Raw genomic sequence first — 24,968 nt, 5'->3', positions numbered from 1 at the left:
TTATAAAATCATTGCTGGGTAAAATCAAATGAAAATTAAACTACCAATACATTAAATATTAATTCCTTCAAAAGAAAGAAGGTTTTTCTTATAAACTATAATTTCCAACCCAGCAGCTGACTGACCTTTAACCTTGATCTCCTCGATCCTTTGGGTGCTTAAATCATACCAAACTATTTCCTCGTCATTTTTTATGAAGAATATAAAGCTCTGTATGCCTACCCCAAAAGGATGCATTCTGCAAGGTGCATCAACAACAAAGAGTTTAATCCACGATTCTTTAACACCGAGTTCACCCAAAATCCATATGTCATAAAAACTTGAATCATCAATATTGGAGATGAAAGCAATAGACCCATGTATCCCTGCTAAGTACCTCTCCAGCCTGAATCTAGGTAACCGGCAAAATGATTCCCTTTCCCTGTACCTTCTATAAGATGGTAAGGTTGTGGCAATGAATATCTCATTGATAAAGTCAAATGACACAATCTCATCAGATGGACCTAACCAATGGCAAAATTCATTCAAGTTCACCAGATAGCTATGTTGCCAATTAAAACGCATGTCAATGCCATCCATTTTCCTCCAAGAATTACTTTTGAGGCTATATATCTCCTAGAAAGGGTCATTCATCTCGACTACTTGTCTCAGTGTGATCATAATCCTCATCCCACAAATAGTTATCCTTATCAGGTACTTGAACCCAATTACCTTCAAAGTCTAAGGGGTAATACGCAATCCGGATCAATTTATAGTCATGTCTAACACGATCGTAACCAAATGCTAGAGGAGGTATCTTAAACTCAATGTTGTCATACGGTTGAAAGCTAGGCGGAACAACCTTAAATTCTGTGGTAGCAGGATTCCACAACACAATTTTTGTGTCATGGTAAATGCCTTGGCAGAGACAAAGGATGCCATTAGCACTAGCAAAACCCAAAATCTCAATACCCAAGTCATCTTCGTGAAACGGAGGTGGACAATCTAATCTCTCCCCATTCTCTAGCTTCTCACCAGAAAATGTGCAGAAGGTGTAGGGAAAGGGAATCATTTGTGTCCTTTCCTTTAGGATGAGACGTGTGTTTTCACCGTCCTCGTTGTGTTTGGATATGAAATTGGTGTGAATCATGTTCATAAAATCGAGGCTTTGAAATAAAAGGGAAAATGATTTGTTAACACATGTGAATCGTTTGAGGGATTTAAGAGGCAATTTGGAAAGAATAGAGAAAGCAAGGTCGTTAGGAATGTAAGCAGTACTTGCCAGCTTATGTGTTGCAGCAGCCATGGGCGGAGCCATGTAGAGCTGAGGGGGTTCAGCTGAACACCCTGAGATTTAAAAATTTGCACTAACCTTCTTATATAAAATTACAGTTGAACCCCCTGAAATAAATCTTTTGCACCGTCTGAAACTCTCTCTCACAGATTAGTTGCTTGCTATTGTTTTCATTTTCCACGTTGCCAATAAAAGTGCAATGTTATTCATCCCTTACACGTTATGAATTGAAAAGTGGTAATTTAATGTTAGGTGTCGTGCAATAGGAATTAGGAAATTCCAATGTTTTTCTGTGTAAGACATTACTAAAATACTCTTCATACAATTTTATTTAACACACGTAGTCTCTTATTGGTACTCCGAAATTCACACATGCAAGCATTAGTAGGCTAGTTTTAATTTTCTAAGGTTAAGATAGGCTATCTAGTTGATAGATAGTATATTTGGAGCTTTAGTTTTGTGTTAGAGTTGTTGTGGTGATATTTTTTTGATCAAATTATATATGATTTTTATGAATTTTAATTTTAATATTTTAGTTAATATTTTCTGCTCCTCTCAATATTTTGGACAAGATCTCCCATTGATGATATACTCCTTCCGCCCCAAAATAAATGACCTTTTTGCTAAGAAAATTTGTTCCAAAATAACTAATTTTTTTAATTTTCAATACAACATTATTTTTTTAACTTTACTCTCTAATGAATATAACTTTCATCACTCTCAATTCAACATCTTTTACTTTATATTTATGATGATAATACACCAATACTTTAGTAAAAATCTTATTTTCTCTCCATTATTTTGTACAATTTTCTTAATATGTATGCAATGATAAAATATTGTTAGTTATTTATAATTGTTAAACTAATAGAAACATTTAACTTTGATTCGTCTAGACACTAATATTTTTGTTGTTCTTGTTGTTGTTGTTATTGCAAAAAAATAAAATAAAATAAAATTGAACCCCCTAGTCTAAGGTCCTGGCAACGCCACTGGCAGCAGCCATGAATTAAAATCTCTCGATGACGAGGGATAGAAAGGTTTCTATGCTTGTTGGATTGGGGTTATTAGATGAATTGCAAATCATTTATAAACTATAAAAGATTAGTTTACTTAGTTGATAAGAAATTAGATAAATTGCAATTGCATATCATTCATAAACCAGAAAATATTTCTTTACTTAGTTGATAAGGAATTTTAAAATCTAAATGAATTTTATATTTCTTAATATATCATATCTTTTCTAGGATTAATTGTTCTGCGGTGATAGTGTAAAATTGTTTGATACATGTATTTGATTTAATCATATTATTATGTCATTTCAAATCACACTAAAAGCTCATATAAAAGCTATTGGAAATCCTACGAAACAAAAGGTTTATTGTGTTTATTGTAAATTCGAGACACATGACATCTTATGTAGTCATGCTTTGATAGTTGATAAGAAATGTGTTTTTGATAAGTAAAGAAATCTTTTCATGTGTATAAATCTTAAACTCTAAAAGAATTTTCTATTTCGTAATATATCATATCTTTTCTAGGATTAATTGTTCAACGGTGATAGTGTAAAACTGTTTAACATGCGTATTTGATCTAATCATATTATTATGCCATTTCGAATCACACTAAAAGTTCTTATAAATTAAATTTATCCTCTAAATCCCAATTGTATTTCTTAATTTTCTTTGACACAATTATATTTTTAATTTTTTTCGGACAATTATATTCTTAGTTATTATTTTACTTATTTTACAAGATATTGTAAAAATATTTGATTTTATCTTTATAAAATCATAGTATCTTTTCATTTATATTATTAACTTTTTGGGAAGATTGTTTTTCTTGATTTTTAATTACTGTTTGACTTTATTTTTTGAAAGATATATTTTTACTATATTATTTTACTAAAAGTTCATTATTAAAGTTTGTACCGAAAAAATTGATTATGTAAGCAAGATAAAAAGATAAAGTAATTGTACAAAAAAAAAAGATAAAGTAATAAAGATGTATATAATCAAATTAATGAAATATATTTTAAATTATGTTATTGATGTAAGTAATAAAAAAAATTATATATATATACACACACACAGAGATCATTTTATTTTACGGGTTGATTGGTTTTCATCTATAGAACCCGACTCACTATTTTTCGTAGAGCCTCCCCTCTCTACCAACTAATTTTTTATTCGGGTTAAATAATATTTTTTTTTCGAGAAAAGGTTAAATAATATTTATTCCCCTACCATTTGAATGAGTTTTGGTTTAACCGTAAGAAGATAAGTTGTAGATTTTCCCTTGTTATTTGAAGATTCTTTCGTCTTAGACCTTCGTACATCTTACTGTGCAAATTTGAAGAAGTGTCGCGATGTCTTGTCTTTTTTAATTCATTTTTATTTTATTTAATTTTATTCCAGCTGGCTTTTTTTTATTTAACACTTAATTTCAATAATTGAAAATATTAAACAAGAAAGTTAAAACACTAACGTCTCGTGAGCATAGCTCAGTTGATAGGACAATGCATTATTATATGTAGGGGTCGGGGTTTGAACCCCGTACACCCCACTTATTCACCTTATAAATTCTAGCCACTAGCCTACCTGACAAAAAAAAAAAGTTAAAACACTAACTGAAACCATAAAAAAAAAAAAAAAAAAAAAAAAAAAACACCTCTTTTAGGATGTTTACGGAACAAAGGAGGAAAGATTAATTGAACTAGAACAGATACAAAATACCTTCTTCTACTTGTTGAGCATAATGTTTTGGACGGTTCTTGGTTGCATATGATTTTTCAATTGAAAGAAAACTGGGCATGGACTTATGTTCGGAAAACATTCGAGGAAAACATGAGATCTACATAATTAATTGAGATCTTTAATACTGATTTGAAAAACCATTTGAAGTTGGATTTAAATTTGGTAATAGTCTTCACACCTTATTTCATAGAATGAAACTGTTAATGCAAATCGGAGAGGTAAAGCGTTGTCCCTTGGAAAATCGATTCTTTGGTTCATTCAACTGATCATAATTATTATTCCCTTTGAACAAATTGCTTTGGCAATACCATAAAGCAATTTCTAAATTGTGCAGAAATGAACTTCTTATTTCTAATATAATGTTTGTATAATTACTATTTAAATAAGAAATGTGTGATTCCATCACTTCAACACTAAATTATTTTTATTTGTCTTTCATTTTGATTTTATGTTTAATCTATCCTAACTAGCTCTCAGAAAATAAATTCCATTTAGTTTTGTTTTTGAATTGAAAAAAACCAGCTTCATATTTACCAATTAGAGCATTCAAGAAACTATAAGCCTTCACTAATATTATTCTTTAATCCCCTTCAATAATATATATTTAGCAGGCCTATGCAATCAACGAATGAGAATTCTAAGTTATGATATTTCATAAGCTCGTATTTTGGTTTATTTATAAAATCATTGCAGGGTAAAATCAAATGAAAATTAAACTACCAATACATTAAATATTAATTCCTTCAAAAGAAAGAAGGTTTTCCTTATAAACTATAATATCCCACCCAACAGACTCTCCTTTAACTTTGATCTCCTCAGTCCTTTGAGTACTTAAATCATACCAAGCTATCCCGTCATCATGTTTTATGAAGAACATAAAGCTCTTTATGCCTACCCCAAAAGGATGCATTCTGCAAGGTGCATCAACAACAAAGAGTTTAATCCACGATTCTTTAACACCGAGTTCACCCAAAATCCATATGTGATAAGATCCTGTCACCACAATATTGGAAATGTAAGCAATAGACCCATTTATCCCTACCAAGTACGTCTCCAGCTCGAGTCTACATTTCGAAGAAATTAATTCACTTTTTCTAGACCTTTTATAGCCAACCGAGGGTAAGGTTGTGGCAATGAATATCTCATTGATAAAGTCAAATGACACAATATCATAAGATGGGCCTAACCAATGGCAAAATTCATTCAAGTTCACCGGATGGCTATGTGCCCAATTAGAATCCATCTCAATGCGATCAATTTTCCTCCAAGAGTTACTTTTGAGGCTATATATCTCCCAGAAAGGGTCATTCATCTTTACTAATTGTCTATCCCAATCAATGTGATCATAATCCTCATCCCACAAATAGCTATCCTTATCAGGTACTTCAACCCAATTACCTTCAAAGTCTAAGGGGTAAGACGCAACCCGGATCAATTTATAGTCATGTCTAACACGATCATAACCAAATGCACAAGGATGTATCTTAAACTCAATGTTGTCATACGGTTGAAAGCTAGGCGGAACAACCTTAAATTCTGTGGTAGCAGGATTCCACAACACAATTTTTGTGTCATGGTAATTGCCTTGGTACAGACAAAGAGTGCCATTAACACTAGCAAAACCTAAAATCCCAATATTTAAGTCATCTTCATGAAATGGAGGTGGACAGTCTAATCTCTCCCCATCCTCCAACTTCTCACCAGAAAATGTGCAGAAGGTGTAGGGAAAGGGAATCATTTGTGTCTTTTCCTTTAGGATGAGACGTGTGTTTTCACTGTCCTCGTTGTGTTTAGATATGAAATTGGTGCGAAACATGTTCATAAAATCAGGGCTTTGAAATAAAAGGGAAAATGATTTTTTAACACATGTGAATCGTTTGAGTGATTTGAGAGGCAATTTGGAAAGAATAGACAAAGCAAGGTCGTTAGGAATGTAAGCAGTGCATACCAACTTAGATGTTGCAGCAGCCATGAATTATAAAATCTCTATGACGAGTGACAGAGAGATCTCTATGCTTGTTGGATTGGGGTTATTAAAAACAATTCAAATCATTTATACACATTGAAAGATTTCTTTACTTAGTTGATAAGAAATGTTTTTTTGTTAAATAAAAAAAACATTTTTTTTTCTTATCAACTAAGTAAAGAAATCTTTTCATGTGTATAAATGTTAAAATCTAAATGAATTTTCTATTTCATAATATATCATATCTTTTCTAGGATTAATTGTTCAACGGTGATAATGTAAAATTGTTTAACACGTGTACTTGATCTAATCATATTATTATGTCATTTCGAATCACACTAAAAGTTCATATAAATTAAATTTATCCTCCTAAATCCTAATTGTATTTCTTAATTTTCATTGACACAATTATATTTTTGATTTTTTTTAAGGTCAATTATATTCTTAGTTACTATTTTACTTATTTGACAAGATATTGTAAAAATATTTGATTTTTTATTTTGAAAAAAAAATTTATTTGATTTTATCTTTATAAATTCATAATATCTTTTCATTTATTTTCTTAACTTTTTGGGAAGATTATTTTTCTTGATTATTAATTACTGTTTGACTTTATTTTTTGAAAGATACATTTTTACTATATTATTTTACTAAAAGTTCACGTTTAAAGTTTGTATCGAAAATATTGATTATTAAAGCAATATAAAATGATAAAGTAATTGTACCCAAAAAAAAAAAGATAAAGTAATAAAGATATTAATTGAATATAATCAAAGTAATTTTAAAATATATATCTATATATAAAGAAAACTATCATATCAGAGGTTGTGCCCGCAGTTTTACTGACTCCTATGGTAATTTCCACTTCTCATATTCTTGTACTCCAAAAGAAAAATTTTAGTATGCCTCTTGAGAATGTTTCCGATGAGCTAATTGATAATAATCTGGAGGGAAATTATATGTCTGTTTTATCTCCCGTAAAAAATACACATCTTGATATCAATAGCATTGTGGCCCCGGATAATGCTAAGATTGATCCGGTGCTACAGAAATAATTAAACTTTATGCAGACTTGGTTGGCAAAGGCAGCAGAGACCGAAACACCATTTATAGAGGTTGTTTCCAAGTCACAAAAAAAAAAGGACTTACAGACTTTACAGAGAACTTCACTCAGAACCCGCCCTCGTCCACCATTTAAATTTTTTTCCTTTTTTTTAAAATAATATTTATGTATGGGAAAGGCGGTAGAGGATGGCGGAATCTGTTGGGTTCCAACCTAGTTGGGATGCTTCAGATTCTCCCAGATACCCAGCCTTTCTCTTGGCCTTATCTAAAAAAATATATAAAGATAACTACCCCTTTCAGCACACTTTTGGGTTGGACTTTTCTTTCCAAAAATACCCTTAATTATTTATTTTAATTTTAAATACAAATAACAGAGGTAACAATTATTTTAATTCTCTCTCTCTCTCTCTCTCTCTCTCTCTCTCTCTCTAGCATTTTCTTCGTCCATCATTATTTCAAACAATTTTGTTGGTTCAAAGAGGAATAACATTAATAAAATATTGATAATTTATTTATTTTTTTGACAATTATAGATAAATTTGACTTCTTAAAACTTCATAGAGCTCAAATTTTGTAAACAATTATTGTTAGATTTTATTTTATTTGCTTTCGTTTCTTTAAATATAAGTAAAAAATATTGTGAATTTATTTTACGTATTGATTAAGTTTAATATATTAGTTTTAAAAATATATTTTATTTCTTCTTTATATTTGGGCTCCTCGTAAAAATTATGTTAACTTCGTCGCTGCTCGTTACACTACCAACCTGAAAGGCTACATCTTGGCGATCAAAGAAGTGGATTTTAGAGGATAGGTGGCACAAAGGTAAAAAACATAAGTTGTTAAACGATTACTCCCTCCGGTCCTTATTATAAGAAAAAGTTGACTTTTTAGGTTCATCGTGTAAGTGATGTATCTAGTCTATACTTTTGAGTACATATATACTGAGTGATGTTTATATATATATATATATACATATATATATATATATATATATATATATATATATATATATATATATATTATGTTTTAGATATGCTTAAAAATTATAAAATAAAAAAATATAAATATTTTAAATCATAAAGACGCCTGGATAGTAATTATAAGGCTATTGAAGTGTCAATTAGTTTTAGGAATCTCCGATATTTTGAAAGACAAAAATATGATTAATTTATGACTTACGTTTTGAAATTTTTATTATTTAATTTTGCCTCAACTAGTACAACTTCAATGTTTAAAAATAAAAATTGACAGTCCTCGTGAGCTTAGCTCAGTTGGTATGGACAATGTATAAAAATATGCAAGGTCCGGGGTTCAAATCCCGGCCACCACAAAAAAAAAATTTGACAAAAAAAAAATAATAATTAAATAACACCTAGAAGAGGGGACCAAAACAAAAACTTCTAGAGTAGGTCACCTTAACTAAGCTATGAACAGCCATATTTTCCTACAAGAGGGGACCAAATCAAAAACTTATCGACCATCACTAGAATAGGTCACCTTAACTAAGCTATGAACAACCATATTTACTTGAAGAGATGTAAAAACTTGTGATATATTATGTTTAAAAATAAATAAAATTGATTAAGTACATTGATACAATACAAATTCAAAGTCGCTAAAAAATAAAAGAATGGAAAATCGATGTTAATAGCATAAAACGGTAGAGTATATATGCCAACAAATATGACTACATTCAAGTCTCCGAAATACTATGTCTCAAGATCAGCAATGTTAACGACGACAAAGCAATTGATTAGCACACTTAAAGTTAATCTTTCAACCTGAATAAAATAATCACCGTACTAAGACGAAGACGAAGAATCAAAATAAACAGAATCGTGTAAGGACGACGAAGTCACTCAAACAAACGAAACAAAGACGGAAAAAATGTGAAAAATCATCTATTTAACTAATCATCTATTTAACTAAAAAAGAAGGTAAAATAATTTGAAGATGTGATTTATTTTTTTTGGTTAAAATTGACCCTAAATCACCATTCACTATACAAAAGGTGGTGATGACCGCTAAAATTTGAGAAGAAGAGAAGAGAGATGAATATAACAGGAAAAAGGATTAGCAATTACCCACTAAAAGGCCACGGTCCGTAAAAACAATTAAAAAATCTTCCAACTGATTTTTTGTTTAGGTTCTTCTTTTCTCCTTTTTAGAGCGAGTGAGTAGTGCTCTGCAATATTTCAATTCATGGCTGCTGCTGCAACAGATGATAATAAGGTTAGTACTTGATACTAGGTTCTTGGTTATCAATCAAACGTAGAGAAAGTTGCAGGAAGAATAACAACATAAAACAGTAAAGGAAAGGAAATAAAATAAAATTCACTTCATTCATGACCTCTAAAGAGGCAGCTTACAAGCTTATATATAGCTAGGGTTATGACCCCTTGTTGGGCCTAATACTAATGGGCCGTAGGTCACTTGAAGGAAACTACAAAGACTTGACATAATATTTTTAATAAAAGAGATAAAAATTATTTGGAGACAAAATCCTTTAGCCAAAATGGCTTCAACGATTCTCTCTTTAGCTTGGTGGGACCCAGCTTGCTAACAATACTATCCGGTCCAATGAAAACCTTGTCCTCAAGGTTTGTGTTAATGAGATTGGAGTTGGAAGTGGAAACCAAAGGCTGAGATGGTAGATCTAGAGTAGTAGTTGAATCGGAGGGTGGAGAGTGTGTCTTTGAAGCTAGTCTCTGGGGCTCTGTAGCGGGTGACGTGTCTAGCTGAGTGGGGTGGGACAAAGAGCTGGGAGGACACATGTTAGGAGTCAATTGGTCAATCTGGACGGTAGGTTCAAGACTCTGTTGTGGGAAGTCTTTAGACTTGTGGTAAGTTACATTATTCATAACACTTTTCTCTTTCTTCTTTAAGAAAATATCCTGCTCTTTCTTCTCCTTAAGCTGAGTTCCTGGTGGTGTGTCTTGTGCAGATCTCTGCGTGTCCTCAAGTCTTTGTTGTACGCTCTCTTGTTCTTCTTCCATCCTAACTGAGTTGTCCCTCTGGGTTGTTTCCTTCTCTCGTTCCTCATCAGACATGGAAGGTGGGGTTTCACCTTCTAGATCCACGATGTCTGATTCCAATCCTAGTGGTATGGTGGTTTGAGGTTGTTCAACAGGGTTGGTGTTGTACGGCCGCAGCTGAGATACATGGAATACTGGATGGATGCGCGAGTTTGGAGGTAGTTGAAGCTCATAAGCTACTGTTCCGATGCGGCGAAGGATTGGAAATGGGCCAAAAAAATGTTTGGCCAGTTTCTGAGAGCTACGGTGGGTGACGGAGGTTTGTCTGTATGGCTGAAGGCGGAGGAGCACCATATCACCGACGTTGTAAGTACAATCCCTACGCTTCTTGTTGGCCTGATGTTCCATTTTCTTTCTGCTTTTGCGTAGGTTTTCTTGTAGAGTGTCTAAAATCACTTGTCGTTGAGTTAGGGTGGTATTGACTGATGAAAGAGAGGAGGCTCCTGTTGCATAGTCAAGGAGAGCTGGAGGTTGGCATCCATAGAGAGCTTCAAATGGCGTCATATTGATGGCTGAGTGATGGGTTGTGTTGTGCCAGTACTCAGCTAAGTGTAAGTATTTGAACCATTTGTTTGGATAGTCACTAGTGAAACATCTCAGATACGTCTCTAATGTGCGATTGACTACCTCCGTTTGGCCATCTGTTTCAGGGTGGTACGCTGTGCTGTACTTGAGGGAGGTGCCTTGGAGGCGAAAGAGCTCTTTCCAAAAGTTGCTCAAAAACAAGGGGTCTCTGTCGGACACAATAGTTTGTGGTGTTCCATGAAGCCGACTGATTTCTGTTGCAAATCTGGAGGCCAGATTCTGGGCAGTGAACTTGGTAGGAAGGCCAACAAAGTGAACAAATTTTGTCAGACGGTCGCAAATGACCCATATCACCGTGTGGCCGTAAGAAGAAGGAAGGTGCGTGATAAAATCCATTGATAAGTCCTCCCATACCTTTTCTGGTATTTTCAAGGGTTGTAATAAGCCTTGCTTACGTTGTGGAATGTATTTGTTGTGTTGGCAGGATGCGCAGGTGATGATGAAGGCTTTCACATCCTTATAAATTCCAGGCCAGAGAAAGGAGGCTGCCAAGCGAGCCAATGTTGGTTGAAGTCCAGAATGACCGGCAAGAGGGGTGGTGTGGTATTCAGATATGATGGCACGGCGGAGATCAGGGATATCAGGTACAAAAAGTCTATTTTTGAAATAGAGCAGCTGATCTTTAATGTTGTAATGTGGGGAAGTGTTTTCCTCAGTGCTGATTTTGTGAATGAGCTGCTGGCCTTCTGGATTGGTGGTGTAGTAGTGCTGAAGTCTTGCTATGAGTGATGGAACTGCAGAAGAGAGGGAGAGCAGAGCCGGTTCTGATGAGGCATCCTTACGGTTGAGAGCATCTGCAACTAGATTCGATTTGCCAGGTTTGTAGAATATATCAAAACTAAATCCTTGCAATTTAGAAGCCCATTTTTGTTGTTCGGGTGTTTGAATAGTTTGAACCAACAGATTTCTAAGGCTTTTTTGATCCGTGTAAATATGGAAGTGTCTCCCGATCAGATACTGACGCCACTTTTTTACAGATTCAGTGATGGCGAACATCTCGCGGACGTAAACAGAAGCAGATTGCATCCGGCTGCACATCTTTCTGCTGAAGAATGCAAGTGGATGACCATTTTGAGATAAAACCTCGCCAATGGCAACAGAGGAAGCATCCGTTTCAAGGATGAAGAGCTGAGAGAAATCCGGGAGAGTTAATACTGGTGTTGTTGTCATTGCTTTTTTTAGTGTTGTAAAAGCTGATTCAGCTGCTGAACTTCATGTATATTTGTTAGAACGAAGTAAATCTGTGAGTGGAGCGGCTAGAGTAGCATAGTGATGCACAAAACGGCGGTAAAAACCGGTGAGACCGAGAAATCCGCGGAGAGCTGTGAGATTACGTGGCGCCGGCCAGTCTAGGATAGCTTGGATTTTCTCCGGGTCCGGTGTGACACCATCAGAAGAGATAACATGACCTAAATAATCAACCTTGTGAACACCAAACACACAGTTTGATAATTTAGCAAAAAATTGGTTAGAAGCAAGTAAATCTAAAACCAACTTTAAATGATGCAAATGATCTGTCATGTTACGGCTATAAATGAGTATGTCATCGAAAAAAACTAAAACAAACCGGCGAAGGAACGGTCGAAACAAATCATTCATAGCGGATTGGAACGTTGAGGGAGCATTAGATAGGCCGAATGGCATAACTAGAAACTCATAATGTCCGTCAAACGTCCGAAATGCTGTTTTATGCGTATCTTCCTGCACAACTCTAATTTGATGATAACCAGAACGTAAATCAATTTTGCTAAAAACAGTGGCTGATCCTAACTCATCTAAGAGCTCATCAATGGTAGGTATAGGGAATCGGTCTTTAACTGTGACATCGTTTAATGCGCGGTAATCCACACAAAATCTCCATGAACCATCTTTTTTTTGAACAAGTAAAACAGGGGAAGAGTAGGGGCTGTTGCTTGGTTTGATGATACCCTCTTTGAGCATATCATTAATGATAACGGTCATGGCATCCTTTTAGGAGTGTGGATAACGATAGGGTTTCACGTTTATGGGTGCAGTGTTTGGTTCCAGCGGAATGGAATGATCATGTGAACGGTTTGGGGGAAGGCCATGGGGTGTGTCAAAAATAGTGGGGTAGGTTTGTAGTAATTTGAGGATTTGGGGGTCGGTGGGGTCCTTTAGGGAATGTTGGGCAAGGTTTGGGCTTGGAGGGTTGTTAGCGGGGTGGTTAGGGGTTGGGGTATATGAGAGTAGGTGCATAGAAGCAATAGAGTCGGTATGGATTAAGTGGCAAAATTGGTTGTAAGTTGATGGTTGGGGTAAGGTCCGAGGGTCACCGCGTAGGGTGACAGTTCTTTGTTCATGGGTAAAGGAGATTGATGGGATGGAAAAGTCTGCCAAGATGGGTCCAAGTGTTCGTAACCATGCCATACCAAGAACAACGTCCGCACCTTGGATAGGGATTAAATAGAAAGGAATATGGAAAAGATTGTGTTGGAGGTGTATATCAACATCAGGGATCAGTCCTGAGCATTGAATGTGCGAACCATTCCCAACCATAACGGAGAAACTAGGGATTGAGGTTGCGGTCAGTTGAAGATGTGAGGCAATACGGGGCTGTAGAATGTTGTGTGTACTGCCGGTGTCAACGAGAACTGTTACGGCCAGGCCATGAAGGAGACCTCTGAATTTGAGGACTTGTGGTGAGAATTGGCCCGTAAGTGCTTGCGGTGATATGTGATGTAAGATTTTTCCTACACGTCATATAACTATGTACACGTGAGCATATATAGGATCGTTTCCACAGGGAGTTACGTTTAATCATAAGCATTTACACAATCGTTCACATTAAGGGTTTGGATATAATTTGTTTGTTTGTAACACTATATCCATATTTGACACTAAAGTAAAAACGAGAGGGGATCGAACTATTTCGCTTGCGGTATAAGATAACGAGCAAGCATAACAGCAGCAATCTCTCGATCGATTAACAGACTCTAGCTTTATAACCAATATTATTACAATCATTTCTACAATATCCTTCGTGTCCAAAGCGACATCGTTATTTCTAGGTTATCGTTTAAACATTCGTGTCCAAATTCCTTAAACGATAACAAAGTCGATCGGATGACTTAATCGACCGTGTCCAGCCTGATTAAATATCCGAAAGCATTAAAATCTTGATTAAAAGTAATTATCAAAGGTTTACAAACTTGTCAAGAATGATATAACATAAGATAGATTGTTATTCTAGGTCTAGATTCAAGGGTTTGTGTCCAAATCATCTTGAATCTCTTTGAACGCATTAAAAGCAAGAATAACAACAATATTGAATCATATAGCTAGAACCATATATATTAAAAGATCAAAAGATTACATAATAGCTTGATTGTTACCTCAATACTACAAAGAAGGTTAGTTACATATAGACATGTAAACTAATGCAAGGAAGGAAGGAAAGATGAAGATTCCATGCCAAGATCCTTGATGTCTCAATGAATCTAGGGTTGAATCTACTCCTTAATCACTTGCTTTGTGTTTCTCTCTATGAAATAGCTCTAACCTCTCTCTAGAAATGTGTAAAATGTTTCAATGGAATAGTGAATAGTCCTAGAGAAAGGGAAAACTTGTATTTAAATGGGCTGAAAACGTGTAATCTCGCTTAAGCGAGATACATCTCGCTCAAGCGAGAATCATAAATATCCAACCATGGCCAATGAGATCCTGCCACGTAGCCCTGCTCCTTGATGAAGTTGCATCTCGCTCAAGCGAGTTATACCTCGCGTAAGCGAGGTTGCTTGAAACTTAAACCGCCTTGGAATCCTGCTTAAGCGACTTGGAAGCGAGATGGGAGCGAGATTTACAATTGTTCCCTGGAGAAATCTCGCGTAAGCGAGATTAACTCGCGTAAGCGAGATGCCAAAATCCACAAGCGACCCTGGAAGCGAGATGCAAGCGAAGGTTGAGCTTCTCCCTGGAGGAATCTCGCTTAAGCGAGATGACCTCGCGTAAGCGAGATTTGCTTGGTTCACACAACTTGAGTTTTGGTCCTTGCTTGTCATTTCCTGCATAAATTGGGTAGAATTAGGCATATAAAGCATAAATGGTATAATTACAACAATTGGTTGCTTTTCCGTAGATAACTTGCATAACAAGTCACTAAAAATGCCTCTTTTAACACATGAAATATATTACTTTTGAGCACTTATCAAACTCTCCCCAACTTAGCTTTTTGTTTGTCCTCAAACAAAAGAATCAAAAGGAAACTAACAAGGCTTTGGACAAGCTTTCTAGCACAATACCAAACAATTCAAATCAAATAAAAATCTTCAAGTGGTGATTCAAATGTGAAAGCACCGGCAAGCATGAAGTTCTCCATTATTCCTAGCACAGCTATAAATGTGAAACAAGTCCTAAGCACAAAATACACATCATAAACTTCAAAGTATAAACATATCTATCTATGAACCACACCTAACACACTTCTTTGAAAGTAAATGCAATATAATGATAACAATGACTGAGGTAATGAACACACATCCAACAATCATGCTAACATCCTATTTAAGTTAGGTGTCCATCCAAATATCGTCTCAAAAAGCATAAAAGCATGGATCAAAAGGTCTTGCAAGGGTTATAACTTGGCCGGGCTACAAAAGAAATGTCATATGTGGGGCAATTGATCAGAAAGCCTATCAAAGAGGAACATTTTTTTTTGTATCACAACTGGAAATCCATATACTTCCCTACCAAGAATTAAAACCTTTGGTGATTAACAATCAAAACAATAACCTTGACAACTTATTCTATTTTTGATTTTTCTTTCTTTTTCTTCTTTTTCTTTTCTTTTCTTTTCTTTTTCCAATGTACAACTTTTTCTTTGATTCAATGTTGTCAGGTTATTTTACAACTTCACCAGAACTTAACATATAATGCCTCCTTTCTCTCCCCAACTTGAATACAACCAAACTCTAATTGAATGTTCCCCTATCCTAAGGCAAGGGACAAAGTACAAAAAGGTTAAGGATTCAACAAAGTAACATTATCAAAGTCCTATAAAATTCAACCATGAACTGGATTTGAGAAAAATTTCAGGCAAATTCAACAAGCATTGTGCTTATGAATATTGACAGTTCATGTTTGAGGACTTGATTCATTTAGCTCAGATTGGGGTATCAGATACTCACTCTTCTCACAGGTAGGCTTTATGTGGTCAAGTAGGTTACTCTCGATTCAAAAAGTGCCTTGATCCTTTCCATGCTTTCAAACAGTTCAAAATAATTATCAGATTTAACATAACTAAAACAAGTTAGACGATGATTATCGGTCTCCAGCATATATACAACAGATTGAAGCTACCTCACATTTAGGTTAAGTACTAAGTGGTTCAAAGATATTCATGTTTATGAAATGACTTAAATGATCTATAATTTGTGCACAGTACAAATTTCACATTCATAGTAACACCTAGAATAACAGGAAACCAATACCTTGACATTGCGCTTTCTCACAATTCATATCATTATCACTCACCTGCTTTTGCTCAATAATTGGCTCCATGGAGCACTTTAAACTTTGATGTTCATGAGCAATTTTTCTTTTAACGAAACACAAGCAAGATTAATCAAAAATTTCATCCAAAGCAATAAGTTAAAAACCAAACAACAAGCTAAGCTATTTTAACCCAAAACGAAATTAAAATTAAACCAAAGTATTGAACACCCAAAACCGTGCTCAAAAAGTATAAATTCAAAAGCAATAAATTGTTCCAGTATAAAAATAAAAACATAAACTAAAAAGTCAAAGCAGAAGTCAAAGTAAAATAAACATCAAAAGAATGCGGTCAGTGTGCCGCATCATCATCCATATCATCCTGAGACAGATGGACACTGGCTGTCCTCTCTGGATCATGAGCACCATGCAAGCTAGCAGTCCTATCTGGATCATGAGCACCATGCAAGCTAGCAGTCCTCTCCTGGGTGTGAGATGGTCCTGCTCCACTGCCCCCTCCTGGGTAAATTGGCCTGTCCCCAGGCCACATGCAAGAGTCATAGTACTGTGCTGGAGTGAACATGAAACACCCAGGGTCCATGTGAGCATCGTAAAGATGCGCGTAGATGCCCTGGTTGCTGCGGAAGATAGCAGCCTGCTGATCCATTATGTGATTCTCTCTCAGTTCCTGTGCCTGAGCTAACTGAAAGGCTTGCTGCTGCTGTGCCTGAGCTCTCTCAACTGCTCGCTGCTCATACTGAGCCATGTATGCCTGAAAAGAAGAAAAATCAAAAGTGCCGGGCTGCTGAGGTGGTGGCATAGTCTGGTGAGGATCTTCATGCTCTGGAAAGTCCTCAGGTTGGGGTACATCCTCAGGTTGGGGTACTTGAGAAGAAGAAGCAGCACCCTTAGAAAGTGCTCTAGAAATGTAACCCCGAATGTACTTGTCATCAATGGGAGATACAAGCTCTTCTGAAAAAGGCTCGGTGACGGGTACCTGATGATGCCTAAGTAAACCCATAATAAAGCCCGGAAAAGCGAGTCTAGTCTCTGGTCCTGCTACACCACCGAGAGCTACATGCTTCAGCTCTCTTGAAATAATTGCAGCCACATCCACTGCCCTTCCTTTGCAAATATGCCAGATCAGAGGAGGCATCACTTTCTTTGGAGTTGTGGTGACATGGCTTTTTGGCCAGACATTATGAACCAAGAACTTAAAAATAATACCAGCTTTAGGCCTCATATCAGAGAAAGCTGCCAAATTGCGGTTACCCGCTTTGGACTCGGTGTATGTCCTTCCTGGCAGGAGAATCTCTCTCTCAATCTTACCAAGGTTCCAATCAGCAGCCTCTTCTCTTTCCGCATAAGGACACAAGGCAGGTGTGTCAGGGTCCTCGGGCTCAGGTAGGGTGTAAGGTTTGCCTAGGTAATCATTAATAGCATCCCTATCGAAGCGGATGGTTTTTCCTCTCACCATGGTGGTATAGGAAAATGCAGCTTGCATTTCCTTAGCATCACAATCTGGTAAGGCATTTGCATAAAACTCACACAGAAGGTCCAGGTTGATTTTGGGGTATGGGTTAAGGAGTTTCTCCCATTTTCTCTCAGTGAAAACGGCTGCTATGTCAGCATACTCTCCCTCAGGGTTAATCCGGAAAATTTTATCATGCCAGGTTTTCTCTTTTTTCAGCTCGAGAAACCTGGCATAGGTTTTGTTGGATGTGTAGATGGTACGGTCCGGATTTCTAGGTAAGGGTGCAGGACGGTTTACAACACCGGATGAGGAAGCAGTAGTTTTTCGTTTCTTGGTTGGTTGATTTTTGGGTGCCATCTGCAAAACAACCAGCAAAACCATATACAGTATAGAACAATAATCAGCACATGTATGGAATCAAAAAGGTTAAAGCAGATAAACTTTTAACAAAAAGAGGTACAGAACTATCTCGCTTGTGCCTCGCTTGAGCGAGTTGCAAGCGAGATTTTTCCAGATTTCACATGAATACTCGCTTGAGCGAGATTTTTGGTAAAGAATCTCGCTTGAGCGAGATTGTTCTGCACCTGCGAAAAATGACCCATTTCCAGCATAACACAACCAAAAACACAAAATTTTCAACAAAAATCAACCTTAATCCACTTCTATCCAAACCAATTCATGAAAAGGAACCAAAATCAAGACTTATATTCACATTCAATCAAAACCCTTATTTTCCAAAGATTCCAAAATGGGTCAAAATTTACACAATTGAATGTTGAATAAAAACAGTGATGATTTTGATTCATTTTCATTGTTATGAACCTAATGAAACAGTCTCTAGTCACAAACACCTACATCTAACCCTAGCCATTCTAAATTTACATAAAGCATGAATTTTGAAATTGAAAAGTATGGCACAAAAATATAAATCAAACCTGTTGAAATGATGATGAATGAAGCAAGCAAATGATGATGAATGAAGAAATATGTAAGTGCTTGACTATGGTTGAATTGGTTTTGATTTTAGGGTTAAAGTTTGTGAGGAAAGGAAAATTTTAGAGAGAATGGAGATAAGGAAAGTTGGAAAACGTAAATGAGGGAAATGAGTGGATGGGGGAGTGGTTAAGGGGAGTTAATCCCCTTGGAAACCGTTACCATTTTTGAATAAAAAAACTCATCTCGCTTGCGCGAGATAATCTCGCTTAAGCGAGATTTCTCCAGAACCAACAATTCGAAAATGCAATAATCTCGCTTAAGCGAGATTAACTTCGCTTGAGCGAGATTTCTCCAGATATGTTTCTTACTTTGCTTCCCCGGCAACGGCGCCATTTTGATGTAAGATTTTTCCTACACGTCATATAACTATGTACACGTGAGCATATATAGGATCGTTTCCACAGGGAGTTACGTTTAATCATAAGCATTTACACAATCGTTCACATTAAGGGTTTGGATATAATTTGTTTGTTTGTAACACTATATCCATATTTGACACTAAAGTAAAAACGAGAGGGGATCGAACTATTTCGCTTGCGGTATAAGATAACGAGCAAGCATAACAGCAGCAATCTCTCGATCGATTAACAGACTCTAGCTTTATAACCAATATTATTACAATCATTTCTACAATATCCTTCGTGTCCAAAGCGACATCGTTATTTCTAGGTTATCGTTTAAACATTCGTGTCCAAATTCCTTAAACGATAACAAAGTCGATCGGATGACTTAATCGACCGTGTCCAGCCTGATTAAATATCCGAAAGCATTAAAATCTTGATTAAAAGTAATTATCAAAGGTTTACAAACTTGTCAAGAATGATATAACATAAGATAGATTGTTATTCTAGGTCTAGATTCAAGGGTTTGTGTCCAAATCATCTTGAATCTCTTTGAACGCATTAAAAGCAAGAATAACAACAATATTGAATCATATAGCTAGAACCATATATATTAAAAGATCAAAAGATTACATAATAGCTTGATTGTTACCTCAATACTACAAAGAAGGTTAGTTACATATAGACATGTAAACTAATGCAAGGAAGGAAGGAAAGATGAAGATTCCATGCCAAGATCCTTGATGTCTCAATGAATCTAGGGTTGAATCTACTCCTTAATCACTTGCTTTGTGTTTCTCTCTATGAAATAGCTCTAACCTCTCTCTAGAAATGTGTAAAATGTTTCAATGGAATAGTGAATAGTCCTAGAGAGAGGGAAAACTTGTATTTAAATGGGCTGAAAACGTGTAATCTCGCTTAAGCGAGATACATCTCGCTCAAGCGAGAATCATAAATATCCAACCATGGCCAATGAGATCCTGCCACGTAGCCCTGCTCCTTGATGAAGTTGCATCTCGCTCAAGCGAGTTATACCTCGCGTAAGCGAGGTTGCTTGAAACTTAAACCGCCTTGGAATCCTGCTTAAGCGACTTGGAAGCGAGATGGGAGCGAGATTTACAATTGTTCCCTGGAGAAATCTCGCGTAAGCGAGATTAACTCGCGTAAGCGAGATGCCAAAATCCACAAGCGACCCTGGAAGCGAGATGCAAGCGAAGGTTGAGCTTCTCCCTGGAGGAATCTCGCTTAAGCGAGATGACCTCGCGTAAGCGAGATTTGCTTGGTTCACACAACTTGAGTTTTGGTCCTTGCTTGTCATTTCCTGCATAAATTGGGTAGAATTAGGCATATAAAGCATAAATGGTATAATTACAACAATTGGTTGCTTTTCCGTAGATAACTTGCATAACAAGTCACTAAAAATGCCTCTTTTAACACATGAAATATATTACTTTTGAGCACTTATCAATATGCTAAAGAAGGTCTCATCGGCAATTGCGCTTGGTTCGGGTTCTTCTTGCTCATTAGCATACACAAAAGGGTCTTCAGGGTCAAGTATGAGTAAGAGATAGCGACCCGAAGCACATCGATGACCCGCTACGTACTTTTCATCACAGTTGTAGCATAGGCCCAAGGTTCGTCGTTCTTGCATTTGAGTCGGGGAAAGCTTCCTTATAGGCAGTTTTGTAGTTGGGGGGTTTGGTTTAGGTTGTGGAGCGGGAGTAGTGTTAGGGGGAAAGGTAGTAGGAGGGGGGGTGTATGGCTTAGTTGGAGTTGTGGTTGAGGTAAGAGATTGTGAGTGAGTAAAAGGGCGAGTGTATTTGGTTTTTGACTCCTTAATTTTGGATTCTATGAGTTTTGCAAGGCCAATGGCTTGGGATATTGAGGTAGGTCTTTGTATAGCAAGCTCGTTCCTCCTCAGGTATAACCGTAACACCCTCACAACCCCCTGGATTTGCTCAATGAAAGCACCAATTGATACTAGGTTCTTGGTTATCAATCAAACGTAGAGAAAGTTGCAGGAAGAATAACAACATAAAACAGTAAAGGAAAGGAAATAAAATAAAATTCACTTCATTCATGACCTCTAAAGAGGCAGCTTACAAGCTTATATATAGCTAGGGTTATGACCCCTTGTTGGGCCTAATACTAATGGGCCGTAGGTCACTTGAAGGAAACTACAAAGACTTGACATAATATTTTTAATAAAAGAGATAAAAATTATTTGGAGACAAAATCCTTTAGCCAAAATGGCTTCAACGATTCTCTCTTTAGCTTGGTGGGACCCAGCTTGCTAACAGTACTGCTCACATAAATGATGACATTGCATTCTCTATTCTCTCCAAATTGCCTATCAAATCCCTCAAACGACTCACATGCGCTAAAAGATCATGGTCTCTTTTATTTCAAAACAATCGTTTCATGAACAAGTTGCGCTCCAATTTCATATCCAAACATGATTAAGAGAACGCCAACACGCGTCTCCTTCTATGTGAAAGGAAATGGGGGAGATCATGGATGATTCACGATAATCTATTTACACTGTCCGGTGAGAATTTCGAGAATAGAGTAAAATTAGATTGGCCACTTCCTTTTCAAGACATTGATTCATTAATTCACATTTTGTCTTGTGTTAATGGCATTCTTTGTATCTTCAAAGGCATTGATGGCAACTTAACCATTATGTTGTGCAGGGGCGTAGCCCTTCATATGGGAGGGGTAGCCAAGGCTACCCCAAAAAATATATTATTATTGAATTGGTCGGTATGTATTTATATCCGGCTACCACAAATAATAAATATTGAGTTACCCCAAACAAGTTCAGCTGCAAAAATTATCATAAATAATAAAGTAAAAAATTACTACATGCATGATTGATAGATTTATTTGTATTGGTTTGATACTTTGGTCTCAATAACAACAATAGAGAAACCTTTTTCAACAATAAAAATTATCAAGAAAATAGTCATAGACAAATTAAATGGACAATGAGTTTCTTGCAAATTACTTATTTATTTACATTTGAAAAGACATTATTAAACAAATAATTATGGATGAAATTGGGTTCTTGAAACACGTTTTGTCTAATGTTAATTTTAGTCCTTAATTTTTTGTTAGAGATTATATTCAAGACTAAAAACACTTTTTTTGTAAGATTTTAAAAAACTAAGACAGAAATTGAATAATTTTTTTAAGGACTAACCATAAAAAATTATAATTTATGGGACTAAAAATATATTTTATCCTTAAATTTAATATGTTTGTTTTAAAAAAAAAATCTTTATAGTTGGCCCCTGCATAAATTTTCTGCTAGCTTCGCCGTTGATGTTGTGGAACCCAGTTACCAGTGAATTTAAGGTTATTCCTCATAGCCATATATCATATAAGAACATTAGGTCTAATCCTCCTTTTGCATTCGGTTATGACAATGTTAGAGATGACTATAAGGTTATTCGAAAGGGTACCTTTTTCCGGAAGATGAAAGGGTGTTTGGATGATCATTACCTTTCCTCAGAGGAGATACCATTGGACAGGTGAGCTTGAATGAAATGTGCCATTGGTTGGGTGTAAATAATGTATGGTGTCCTTTGACTTTAGCAATGAAATTTTCTTTTCAACAACTTTTCCCTCGTTTGACTTTGACGGAATATCCTCTATCACGTCTTTAGAGCATAGAAAGTTTGAGAGAAATTTGGTGGTGTTAAATGGGTATGCTGCTTTCATTTGCACTATCCTAAGGACAACTTATTTACACATAAGGGTTTTGGGTGAACTTGGTGTTGCTGAATCGTGGACTAAACTCTTTGTTGTTGGAAGATTACCTTGCATTGAGCGTCCTCTCATAGCAGGAATAAAGAAAGACTTCTATAATCTACTTAAAAGGAGGTAAGAAGTTAGCATGTTTTGATTTAAATACCCAAAGGATTGAGGACATAGAGGTTAAAGGAGAGCGAAATTTCTTGCAAACTTTTATTTGTAAGGAAAACCTTCTTTTTTTGGAATGAATGTTTAACTAATTGTTTTTGTAATCTAATCTCAATGTTTAACCTTCTTTATATCAAGAGGGGTGTTATGAAGTTATTTATATACAAATTGGTTTGTCAATTGCTCATATTTTATTCATTTTCATCAAGTAAAGAAGAAAGAAACATTTGTAGTATTTTTCATGTATCAATATTTTTTTATTTGCATATTCCTCTGATTTCTATTCCATTGTATTAATGTTATTTTATCAACATTGAATGACCTCAATTTTATTTGAAGTAAATCCAAGTTGTCATCCCCAGTTTGAACATCCAATCACTAAAAAGGAAGAGACATAGCTAGATAGCAATACTATCAATGAATTATAATAGCAAGATTTGAATTCTGCTCAAGTTCTACCCTGCACTAATTTTATAACTATAGTAAAACTTGCATCTGAAATATTGATATTTTATTGTGGAACTTTGAACAATAATATTGTATCATTTAGCAGAATAGTTGATAATTGAAAGAAATGTCATGTGTAACACAGGAAATCACAATTAGCAGATAGTGATAGATTAGTTTGCCTGATGTCATGTTAATTAGTCTTGTTCTCAGGAAGATGGCATTTGTTATTTTATTGTAGTAGCCTTGCTTTTTTTATAGAACAATGGTTATATCGTTTCATTCTAATAGTAGAGATAAATTGATTCCTCAGATTTTCCATTCCACGGAGACCGGTTTTATGTATAATATGAAAGAGGTAAATTGATTTTGGATGATTTTGAGACATGAAAGAAATTGGAATTTTTGCATAACTTGAGTGATTAAGGTCTTCACAGCATGTATGGTTGTTTCTCTTACCAATTGGATATGCAATATTTTAGTTTAGTTATGATCTTCTTTGTTTGTTAAAGTATATGAACACTTCGTTGTCAATTGTTCGGCATTCATTCTAACTTAAGGATTCAAAAGTGGTTGATAAATGTTCTCATGTTTGGTTCATCTTCTCATGTTTCAGTTGACCAATATTATGAGATTTTGCGAATCATTGCTTAATTGCTATAAATCTGATAGAAGTAGGTTAATGAGGATTACGCAGGCATGTGAAATCATCCATGTCACTGAAGTCACTAATCTTGGAAACGCACTCAAATTTTAATAAGGTCCGTTCAATTTCATTTTGAAACAGTGTTAGTTATTTAGTATATGATGAAGATGCAAATTGCGTAAATATCATTCTTGATAATTTTTCGGAAAAATTGAGAATATCTGTCAATAAGAGTGACAAATCTTTATGCTCAAGAACCAATTTCAATTTATTAACGAAAGTGGACAGATGGTAAAAGTTGATATGAGGTTCCTACAACGAAGTCCGTTTGCGTGACTTCCACGAGAAAATGGTGGAGCCAGGTTTCTCGTATCATTGGATTTTTTACTTTTTAATTGAATTTAGTCAGTAAAATATACACTTATTTTAGTTTCATATGTTTGTTATTGGCATTTATAAATGGATTTTTCCAGGTATACAAATTTCTTTCTCATAAAAGAAATAGAGATAATTTTGTAGAGAAACTTTGTGAATCCTAAGCTTACAAACTGTATGTGGACAACTGGTGAAATGAACACATTTCCCTCTTCAATTTTCATGTGATATGTTTGGATACATGTTCAACCGGTGAAGTGACCATAGCGTTATGGACCGATAATTGTGGCTTCTATTTAATTTGTTGAATTTTCCAAAAACACGTATGAAGCTGCAAGTGAGACATGAAACAACAAGAGGGATGATTCTCCACACCTTATGCATCTTGATGCTTCATACTTACAATACTGTTACATGGAAAGGGTAAGATGACAGGGTCATAACCTTGCCTCCAATCTCCGCCAAGACTTCAATAACCTGTTTCTAAAATCTATCATGATTTGTGGCAATAATTGTACACTAAAAGAGTATACTAATTAAACTGGTTAATGTAAGAAAAAAAAAGTGTGGTTACGGAACATGCTTACGTGGCAATTGGACGACTTTGAATTGAATTTTTTACCATCTTTTTTAC

At 35.5% G+C, this 24,968-nt stretch overlaps 2 protein-coding genes and 1 pseudogene across 2 annotated transcripts; 1 reads left to right on the top strand and 2 right to left on the bottom strand.

Moving 5' to 3' along the window:
• Positions 1-1,285, bottom strand: LOC146898016 (putative F-box protein At1g32420; annotated as a pseudogene).
• A 3,373-nt stretch (positions 1,286-4,658) lies between these two features.
• On the bottom strand, positions 4,659-6,030 carry LOC146898015 (putative F-box protein At1g32420). The gene has a single exon (XM_085731621.1). It carries the CDS (start codon positions 5,999-6,001, stop codon positions 4,757-4,759), a length of 1,245 nt encoding a protein of 414 aa, XP_085587747.1. The 5' UTR covers positions 6,002-6,030; the 3' UTR covers positions 4,659-4,756.
• A 16,236-nt stretch (positions 6,031-22,266) lies between these two features.
• On the top strand, positions 22,267-22,831 carry LOC146898014 (uncharacterized). Its single transcript, XM_085736497.1, has 2 exons — positions 22,267-22,475; positions 22,681-22,831. The coding sequence occupies exons 1-2, from the start codon at positions 22,267-22,269 to the stop codon at positions 22,829-22,831; spliced, it is 360 nt and encodes a 119-aa protein (XP_085592623.1).
• Positions 22,832-24,968: the final 2,137 nt, after the last annotated feature.

Source organism: Medicago sativa, chromosome 8 (genome assembly GCF_051527215.1).
Source record: "Medicago sativa cultivar Bolivia chromosome 8, Bolivia_mono, whole genome shotgun sequence".
Lineage (NCBI taxonomy): Eukaryota > Viridiplantae > Streptophyta > Magnoliopsida > Fabales > Fabaceae > Medicago > Medicago sativa.
The sequence above is the reverse complement of the archived record's forward strand: the minus strand, read 5'-3'. Positions and strand labels throughout refer to the sequence as shown.